At 51.0% G+C, this 10,128-nt stretch overlaps 1 protein-coding gene across 6 annotated transcripts in view; it reads right to left on the bottom strand.

The window, feature by feature from the left end:
- Kirrel3 (kirre like nephrin family adhesion molecule 3) overlaps positions 1-10,128 on the bottom strand; it is a 557,396-nt gene that overhangs the window by 32,343 nt on the left and 514,925 nt on the right. For all 6 annotated transcript variants that reach the window (XM_048796103.1, XM_048796102.1, XM_048796106.1 and 3 more), the window contains exon 7: positions 1,853-2,003. In XM_048796103.1, the coding sequence (XP_048652060.1) occupies positions 1,853-2,003 (151 nt within the window). The remainder of the gene's footprint in view (positions 1-1,852; positions 2,004-10,128) is intronic.

The following is a 10,128-nucleotide window of genomic DNA, read 5'->3' on the forward strand; positions in this document are numbered from 1 at the left end:
TCCTGCCCAGGATTGGGGGAAGGAGATCAGGGGCTCCATGAAGTGGCCACAGATATTCAGGGGCTTGGATACCTTGTGCCTCCCCCAGATCTGGCTTTTGTCTAGAGAGAGCGAGCTCTTCTTCATGGTCAATCCTAGAGACATCATTGGTCAGATCAGACAAGAAACCCGAGTTGGGGGTGGGATGTGAAGATTGACAAGCTCAGGCCTGCCAAGCTCGGGAGTGGTGGAGCTGTTCTGGCTGTCACACTGTCCAGCCCAAGAGCATCTTGCCTCCTCTCAGAGCTGGGCCTGTGCTCCAAACCCCAGTTCACTGGGACAGAAGCAGGTGGTGCTGAGAGCCAGGGCAGGACTAGGGCCAAGAAATGGAGGAACCTCAGGTGCAAAATTGAAGGAGGCCCTCCCTCTCAGGACCCACTCTGTACTTACACCATCAAGGGAGGCCTTCTTAAATTTTGTGCTCTAGGCACCTCCCTCTAGCTTCCTGCCTTAGGCTCAGCAAGAGCTCTGCTGCTCTCTACTCTCATTAATGAAGAGTAACTGGAAGAAGTAGCCCTGGGGTGTGAATTGTGGGGTCAAGGGGATTTTTAGTTGCTGGCAAGATAGTGAAGATAAGCCTTCCCAAGAACTCCACCATTCTCTCCAGGCATTGGGACCTTCCTGATGTTTATAACCATTTCTTTCTCTCTCTGGAATCTAAATGGGGTCAGGATGCTGGCAGTGAGGGAGGAACTTCTGCTCTCTGGATGCCAAGATAGGCTCTAGAAATCCTAAGGCACAGCTCTTGTGGACTCCACATCCCTGGGGAGCCACATGATGCTCAGAGTCAAGAACCCTTAGACAAGTCAGGGCTGTCAGGAAGTGTTGTAAAGCATTTCTTCAAAAATGAGTGAAGTGCTGAGGAGACCATGAATGCCACCCTACAACTCCAGCCATGTCACTCAGAGTCTATGACCAACTATGGCTAGGTCACCAGCATGTAGTGGCATTATGTTCCATGGCAGGGAGGGATCTGAGAGGGGAGAAGTCCACCTTTGAGGGATGATACTTTAAACCTACCCTATACTGGTCCTGTGAGAAAGGCCTTGTCGAGCTCCCGGGGCTTACAGGCACTTTAGGGGGATTTTTTAGGGGACATTTAGGGGTCTCCTTTAGGTGGCTTTTGGGATGTGATGCCGGTGGATCTTAACAGCATGTGATTGTTGATATCAACGGTAATAGCCATACCTGCTGAAGGCTGACTCAGAGTATAGAATTTGGGCTATCAGGGTGGGCTCTGGAAAGCTCAGGTGCCTGTCCCCCTCTGTGGCCTTGGGAAAATTAACCAACCTTTTGATGCCTCACTCTCCCCAGTTAGGGACCACAATCATATTTCCTCCAAGTGCTGTTGTAAGGACTAAAGGAGACAATGCATGTAAAGCATGAGCTGAATGAACACCCATCCTTCTTCCTCTTCCTCTTATCCCCTTGACCAACCCTTGCATGAGAGCAGCTCTGTAGATCCTCTCCAGGGCACATGGCTATGACCCATTCTGGACCCTGAGTGCCTGTCAGCTCCCAGCATCTTGGCCTTGGCTCCCTTTCCAGCAGGCCAGTGGGGCCAGCTGCTGACTGTTGACGTGGATATATAATGTGAATGTGACTCGAAGATGCCCTCTGCAGAGGACTCTCATCTGTGCTTCACATGACAATAAGAACAAGATAGTCCTTTGTGCCCATTCACACAAACTGGCCAATCCACAGAGCTGTCTGGCCCATCCTCTGCCTTCAGATGGCCCCAGCTGTGGGCAGGGGTACAAGATATTTCCCATCCTGGGCCTGGCCAGGCCAGGTGGGGCTGGTCAGTACTCACGCTGGATGTCGATGGTGACTGAAGTCTCCTTCCCCCCAGGGATGGCTTTGTTGGTGGCACGGCACACGATACTCTGTCCATTCTCTACATCACCAGGGGAGATGAAGAGGGTGCTGACGATGCTCTCACGCTTGCCATCGCGAAGCAGGGTCTGGAAGAGGAGGGGGAAAAGGGACAGAAGGCCCCATGTCACTGGGCTGTGTTGGCCTGGGTGGCTCAGGGCCCAGCTCAGAGAGGAGAAGAGAGAGCAGTGATGGAGTGTATGGGTGTGTAGGTCAGCTCAGGAGACCAGGGTTTCAGTCTCTCTGCAGAGCTGGGGGTGAGGTTACTCTTGGTTCCCTGGCATGAGTGCTGGGGTGTGGAAGGAAAAAGCAACTAGAAATATTATTATCATGCATGAAAATCGGCCTGGACTTGTAAGCTAAAAGCACAAAAGAAATCAGGCTGGGGCTAATGGAAATCAGGCTTCAAGTAGGTTTTATGTAGAAATGAACTGACATCTATTTTGCCTCTGGTGTCAGGGTGAGTCTTAGGTCTGTGCGAAAAGCAAGGAGGTAGTTTGCAATGGGCGGCTGCTTGTGGCCCCTGAAAGGTTGCGGTCTGCAGAAGGGGATGCGACTGGGGGCATGGAGGCAAGGACAGAGCAGGGTAGGGATGTAGGCAGAATCAATGCACATCCACTTTTAATTATTTCCCTTTTGTCTTTTCAAACCATTTCCCTTCCCTATCTCATTAGAGCCTCCACCAAATCATAGCAGGACAGATATCATTATTTTCCATCTGACTGGGGAGGAAACAGGTGAAATTAACAGAGGAGACAGGACTTGACTAAACTCATACTTTATGTTGGTAGTGACATAAAGACTAGGGTCGTGCAGTGGGTTGAACTGTATCCCCAAATTCATGTCTACCCAGAAACTTACACGATCCCATGTGGAAATAGGGCCTTGCAGATTAGTTAAGTACTTATTAATCTTTAAGGTTTGGAGATGAGATCCTCCTGGGTTTAGGGAGGGTCATCCCTAAATCCAATGACTGTCCTTTTGAGAGGAGCAGATGACACAGAATCAGAGGCAACCATGTGAAGACAGAGGCAGAGATCGGAATGATGCTGCCACATGTAAGAGGAGCCGCCAGGGCTGAATGAGACAGACAGCCTTCTTCTCTAGATACTTGAAAGGCAGGACAGCCTGCCGCCACCTCAGATTTCTGACTTGTTGGCCTCCACAGCTGTGAGAGAACAAAGCACTGCTGTTTTAAGCACCAGAGTGTGGTGCTTTGTTATGGAAGCTCTTGGAAACCAAGACAAGTCCTAAAGCCATTGGTCCCCACTCTTCTGGGGCCATTGCTGTTTCCTACTGGATCAAAATGCCATTCTGTCCCTAGTTCTCTCATCAGGGCTGCTACCTTCTGCCCTCCCCTGTTCTCCTTTCTAGCTACCTCCCCATCAGTTTGGGGCCCATTAAGGGAGTCACATGCTGGGGAGGGTGTCTGGGTGGGAGGGTAGAAACTGGAGTCTGTTCATCTTTTGAAGACTTTCTGTCTCATCCTGGGAGGGACTTCACTTTGGAAGAGGTACTGGAAGCAGCCGTGCTTTGCCCCAGTTGGGGCCAGGGAATAGATGACTCTACTTCCTCAAAACCTCCCAAGAAATAACAATGGGGTTGCTTCTCATTCTCAAGAGCATTATCTTTATTTTGCAAGAGAAAACTGAGCAAGAGGAACTTACTGGGCAGAGTGTAGACTGGTATTTCAGAATGAGTGACCCCATCCAGCCTCCTGAGATGCCAGAGGTCAGTTCCTATGACTTGGGCTTTGCAGGTGGAAACAATTACTGATTCAGTACTCTGGAGGAGAATGGCTACTGAGGTAACTAGCAGAAATCTGTGGGCTGCTGGAATCTAGTCTCAGCTTGGGGTGATCCTTCTCAACACGGGGCAAAGCTTGTGACTTCTGGGACAAGGAGAACCTAGCCTGAGCCTCAGCCTAGATCAATGCATCACTGGGTATAGTGGTGCATTCCTGCAATCCCAGCAACTTGGGAGGCTGAGGCAGGAGGATCTCAAATTTGAGGCCTGCCTGGGTTAACCTATTGAGACCCTGATTTCAAAATTAAACAACAACAACAAAAGCAACAACAACAAAACAACACATCCTGCTTTGGTCCAAGCCAGACTATGACATTCTAGGGAGAGCCACAGGGCACTAGCTCTGGACTTTCTCCTATACTGCACACCAGCCAGGCCTTGGTGGCCTGAGGACTCAGCACTTTCTTTACTGGGAGGCACTGGTCCTGGGCACAGGGACCAGAGGAGAAGGATGTGGCCAGTCCTAGCAGACAAAGGGATCAGGCCAAATAGCCCACAGGGCCAGAGTCTTCAGGTCGGCCTCTGAGCCAGGGTGCTTGACTGAGGTCCAAAAAATGTCTGGAGGGCATATAATTTATCCCCCAGCTAGAGCCAGCACCACAGCACCAGGCTGGCTTGGGGCTGTTCAGCAAACCTCACTGTGACTATAAATAGCTAAGTGATAATAAGAACAATTTCCTGGATGAGAATAAGACCTGGGGGTGGGGTGAGGGGAGGAGCGGAGGAGGGGACTGCATTGTTCTTCTCACCTCCTTTCTTCTGAGGTGCTAACAAGGGATATTTATATAACTTTGACTCTGCCTGGGGACCCCCACCTCCAGTTGCTGGACTCTGGGCGTGGTGGCAGGGAGCCTGTGTGTGGGTGCCAGTGGGAGGGGGCAGGGAGGCTGGGCTCTAATTAGGTCCTCTGACTGCTTTCCCTCCTCTCCAGCCCAGCTGCTCCTCTGCCTGGGAATGATGATTAATGACATATTTACTGTGTCCTGGCGTGTGCTTTCTGGGAAATACAAATTCTGGTTCAAGTTGTTTGTTTCACCTAATTAGAGAAAAAGGGAGATGTGTTCATTAAACAAAGGAGAAGGCAAGGAGAAGGCAAGCCCCCGGGCTACTCGATCTGTACCCGGGTTTTCTCCTTGCCTCTTTTCTTCTTGATCTTTTCACCTCTCCTGTCTTCTTTCTTTTCTTTTGCTTCATTTCTCTTTTATAAATCTCCCCTGATTGGCACTTTTCTCATATGCAAATGAAGCCTTGGGACTTGGTGGCCTTGAAGGTATCTTCCAGGTGGAACATTCTATCATTTGCTGATTCTCCTCACAGCCCACTCTCCCGCCCCTTCTAGCCCTGTGCCCCTCGCCTCCCCCTCCTTAATCTCTTCCCCTCACTGAACTTGCTCTGGGGATACACCTCAGACACTGAGCCCCCCACCTTGGACTTCAGAAACCTCCACTAGCATGCAAATCACCCGGGGGTGGGGGCGAATTATTAATTGCAAGTCACTAGCTTCTGGGGCCACGGCTTCCCTCCAAGACCTCCCTCCAGCTCCATGGGTGCTAATGTGCTGCCAGTCTCCAGCCTCCTAGCTGCCCTGGCTGATTCATGTGACTGTGATGGCAATTCCTGGGGGGTCCATGTGCATGCATAAATATGGACCCTGGCTGGCGCATGTGCAGCATACACACCATGCAGAACATATATCATGTGCCCAGAAATGAGCATGCCAGGGTATATTTCTTCAGGGCTGGGTTTCTGTCCTTCACCTGTCTGCCTACATGTACCTGTGCACCCACCCTCCCACTGATCCCTGAGGTCACCCAGGAGACATTTATCTCTCTGGTTTCCCAATAGTGATCTGGGAGGCTGGACTGTGGGGGCAGATTAATACCCTTGGGGCAGTTGCCTAGTGTGGGTGGCAGTGGCTGCTTTGCTCCTTCCAAAGCCACCAGGCCTCCCAGTGGGCAGTGGAGAGCAGGCTGAGCCCTCAGATATGGGCAGCCTGGAGGAAATGCAGTGTGTGGGTGTCCCAACCCTGGTACTAAATCTGGGCTGCTCATTGATATGCAAACTGCCTGGAGAGGCCCTGAGCAGGCCTGATTGCCTGGCAACAGGGCCTCCTCTAGTCTCCCTCCCCACTTACCTCCCCCACCTGCTGTGTCCCTTTTTTTTTTTATCACCCTCTGCTTTCCCTGGTTATGGCTGCTTGGGGATCCATGTGGGCCCATTGTCACTTGGACTGTATGTATGGGTAAGGTATAGCACTGCACAGGGCCATTTGCCCCAGACCCTGCATCCAGCCTTGTGCCCTAGAGCCAGAAGGGATGCTCTTCACAGAAGAGGCTAGGACAAGTGGCTGCCACATGACTCAGGTGTGCTAGAGGCTCTAGGCCTTAAGCTGGACAGATGGGAAACAGGGTGATGGGGTGACAGATGGCGAGGGTTGCTTAATGGAGAGTGAGAGGCCTGGGGGCTGCGAGTCTTCACCCCTTTTCTGAGCAGCTTAAGCTTGGGGCCAATGGAGGCCAGTGGTGGGCGGGCGAGTGGCCTCTGGGGACAAGCAGGAGGCTTGAAGCTGGAGGAAACAGAGGTAGCACTGGAAGATGGTACCTCAGGTCAAGTGGCTCTCCAGCCTGGCTGGTCCTTACACCAGGGTCAAGGCCTAGTCCTCTACCTGGATAATAGCAGGTAGGGCGGGAAGCTAACTCCCAGGGAATGGGGGAGGTTTCCCTCTGGACTTAGCCCATTCTCTTCCTTCCTTTTCCATCGTCTGTTCTTCCTCTAGGATTGTGGATTTGCTGGCTTTCCACATGAAGGTCATGTGACCTCCATTCTCATATCAGGCCCTGAGAAGCAGGAGGAAAAAGGAAGGAGCCTGGCTGTCCCACATGCCTGGGATTAGGTGTCTTGGAAGAGACATGGAGGGTGCCAAAGCCACTGCCCAGACATGCAGCCTGTCCCATCCCCAGACCACACAGGAGAAGCATCCACCAGCCTGGGTTGGTTAAAGGGCCAGAGGACCTTCTTTTCCCAGGCCTCCTCCTGGGAAAGGGCTTAGTGTCCTGCAGGGATGAGGCCCTTCCTTCCTCTGCTGGTCACATGGTGGAAGAGCAGAATTGACTAGCAATCTGGGGACTTTGAAACCAGGACCGGTTTTTATGAAAACGAAGCCAATATGATAGCTATGATTTTTACAATTGTCTGATCTCTGGAGCTGGGGAGCTGAGGTTGGGGCATGCAGGCTCTGGGGGAAGGGAGCCCATAATAATACAAATATTTATAGAGCCCTTACTCCTTGCCATGCTCTTTACAAGGTCTTCTCAATGCATATTTCAAATCCCTCGGCAACATTAACATGTGTTTGTGATTAATATCATTCCATTTTCAGTTGAAGAAACTGAGGCAGAAAGCTTAATATGTGATGGAGCTCAGGTTTGAAACCGGGTTTGTAGGACCCTGTGGCCCGCTGTACTCTGACACTCTGACACTGACACAGCATCTAGGGAATGCAGGTGTCCAGGTGGATCCCAGGGCCTGTGAGAATCCAGTGAAGGACAGGTGATAGTCTCACAAGCTGGGCTTAATGCTAACTTACTCTGCCAGGTGATTCTTGTTCAATCCTTAAAACCATTCTTTGACATGGGATGGGTGGTGTTGTTGCATCTATGGTACAGACAAGGACACTGAGGCACAGGGAGGATAGAAGGTGACAGAGCCTGGATTCAAGTTCAGACCACCCAGCTCCTGTGCCCACAGGCTTTACAATGGCCCATGCAATAAAGCTAAGGGCTTCAGACTGGAGAGCTGCCAGCTGCCCTGAGGGATCTTTTCTGTGGACCTTTGAGCCTGCTTTCTTTGTGTGTACTTGTGCCTCTCTCTCTCTCTCTCTCTCTCTCTCTCTCTCTCCTCTCCCTCCTCTCTCTCCTCTCTCTCTCTCATCCTTTGATCCCCCAGCCCCTCCTCTGGAGCTGCTCTGCCTTTGGAAATCAGACATAGTGTTTGGCCTATGATAAGGGACCTTGAAGTCTGGAAGGCTCTGGGAGGGAAGAGAGCCAGGTGTTGCAGGGAAAGAGTGGGAGGGCACTCTGATAGTCCCTAAAGCCCACACCACATGACCCCTGCTGTACTCTCTGCCTCTCTCAGCTTGCTCTAAGTTATAGATCTGCAGCTTGCCAGAACTGGAGCACCTTTCCAGGGTGTCTGATCCAACCCTTCATTTTGTAGATGAGGAACTGGAGCCCAGGGAGTGAGTTTCCTGAGGTTGCAGTGCAGGGAGTGAACCTGGCCCTGCTGCCTCCTGCGGCTTTCTGTGGCCACCTGCTGCCATTCCCTTCCTGGGATTCTGCACAGAGGTGGGCTGGGGCTGGGCTTCATGACCACATGAAGAGATTGTGCAGGACACAAACCCTGGGAGGGCCAGGCTGGCCCAGCCTCAGGGAGGGACTGAACCGGCACCCACACTGGAAGGAACACCCCCTCCAACCCACCCCCTCCTTCTCTGGATGATCTATTCCCCGTGTCATATTTCTGTATTTCATAATATAATAGGGTGGCTCCAGCCCAAGATGCGAACAGAGGATTTATCTCCCAAGAGGCAGCTTCCCCCTATGGACTTGTGCCCGGGAGAAGGCATTGGTCCTAGGATCTGGCTGCCGGCTCTGAGTGGCAGCCAAGCTTTGATCAGCAGCCCTGGCATGAACCTTTGGCAGGGTAGTCAGTTTTGGATGGGAAGGACACATTTTCAGAGGAGGGACAGCCTTGCCTCATATCCTCTGCTGATGGCAAAAGCCTTTCTTCTCTTTCCAGGATCCATGAAGAGGAGCCAGGGGTGGGCTGGGGCTGGGGAGCAAGCCGAGCACCTCCCCACTCTCTGAGGCTGTGGAGGAGAGCACTGGGGTTCTGAGAGCTTCAGAGGCCAAGGACCCTGACACAACTTTTGGGTGGGCTTGTGGGGTGGCTGCCCATCTGTTGGAGGGTATCAGGGAAGAACCCAGGAAAGAGACAGGCCTGAGTGTCAGGAGACTGTGGCTTCATCCTGATGCTGGCCATTGGACAGTTGAGAAGAGGAACATAATTCCTTGCAATTTTCTGTCCCTAGAAAGAAAAGCTTAGATCCCCATCCTTTAAGGTCCCTTCATCTGAAAGGTTCCATGTATATTATGCCTATAAGAGAATCTATGCAGTCTCCTGGAGGGAAGTTTGGATGGGGCTGTTTGAAAAGTACTTAGGATTTTGTATTTATTCAGGTATAGTGAGGTCAACAGAAGAGGAGGTCACTGCCATTGAATAGAAAGTTTATTACTCACAGTTCCCCAGAGGAGGGGGCATGTCATGCCACAACATGCCAGGTAGGGTCACATGGGGGAAGAAGCAGGGTCATTCAGGGGCGGAGGGAGGGAGGGGAGCTGAGCCTGGTCTTGGCTTGTGTGGGAAGGAATGGGTGGGGCAGGGTTAGGCAGGCAGCAGAGCAGGTTTAGGTTTGGACAACCTGAATAACTTCAGTGGGTCTGGGCTACACTTGATACCCAAACAAAATCAAATCTTGAGTACTTTATAAAAACTAGCTCCCACTGGTTTTTAAAAATAGCTCCTGAGTCAGGAATCTTGGACAGGGCAGAACCTCTTTACCTGGCAGCCCTGGGATAGGGATATGATCCTGCCATGTGTGACAATGTTTTGACAGTTTGGGGCCCTAGGATTAGCTAACTCACTAACAACTTCCTTTGATATGCAGATCAGCCAAACCCGAGTCTAGGATGCCCAGTTGTCTAGGATGCCCAGTTAAATTTGAATTTCAGATAAACAGTGCATTATTTTTCAGCATAATCATCAGTCATTAATACATTCCATGCAATACTTATTTGGGACATAATTATAACTAAAATTTTACTTATTGTTTTTCTGAAATTGAAATTAAATTAGGCATTTTTTTTTCTGAGTCCATTTAGGCTACTGTAGCTGAATACCATAAACTAGGTGACTTGTAAACCACAGAATCTTATTTCTGACAGTTCTGTAGGCTGGGAAGTCTAAGACAAAGGTAATTCAGAGTAGGGAGAGGGCCAGACATCTGGTTCCTGTATGGTAGTTTTCTCACTCTGACCTCACATGGTGGAAAGGACAAGAGGTACCCCTTGGGCCTCTTGTGAGGGCACCAATCGTATTCAAAAGGACCCCACTGTTGTGACCTAGCCACTTCTGAAAGGTCCCCCTTCCTAAGTCATCCCTTAGGGGTAGGAATTAAACCTATGGGCTTTGCAAGGCCAGCCTGGCAGCCCTAGACCCTGGTCACTTCTGTCCATGAGTCTCCTCTTCTGACCATACCCTATTGTAGGGTTTTCACCTTGTCCAACAATTGCTTTCGGAAAGAGAGAGAGAGACAGAGAGACAGACTAGTGGCCGGGAGGTGGGGGTGGG

Source organism: Marmota marmota, unplaced genomic scaffold (genome assembly GCF_001458135.2).
Source record: "Marmota marmota marmota unplaced genomic scaffold, marMar, whole genome shotgun sequence".
NCBI lineage: Eukaryota > Metazoa > Chordata > Mammalia > Rodentia > Sciuridae > Marmota > Marmota marmota.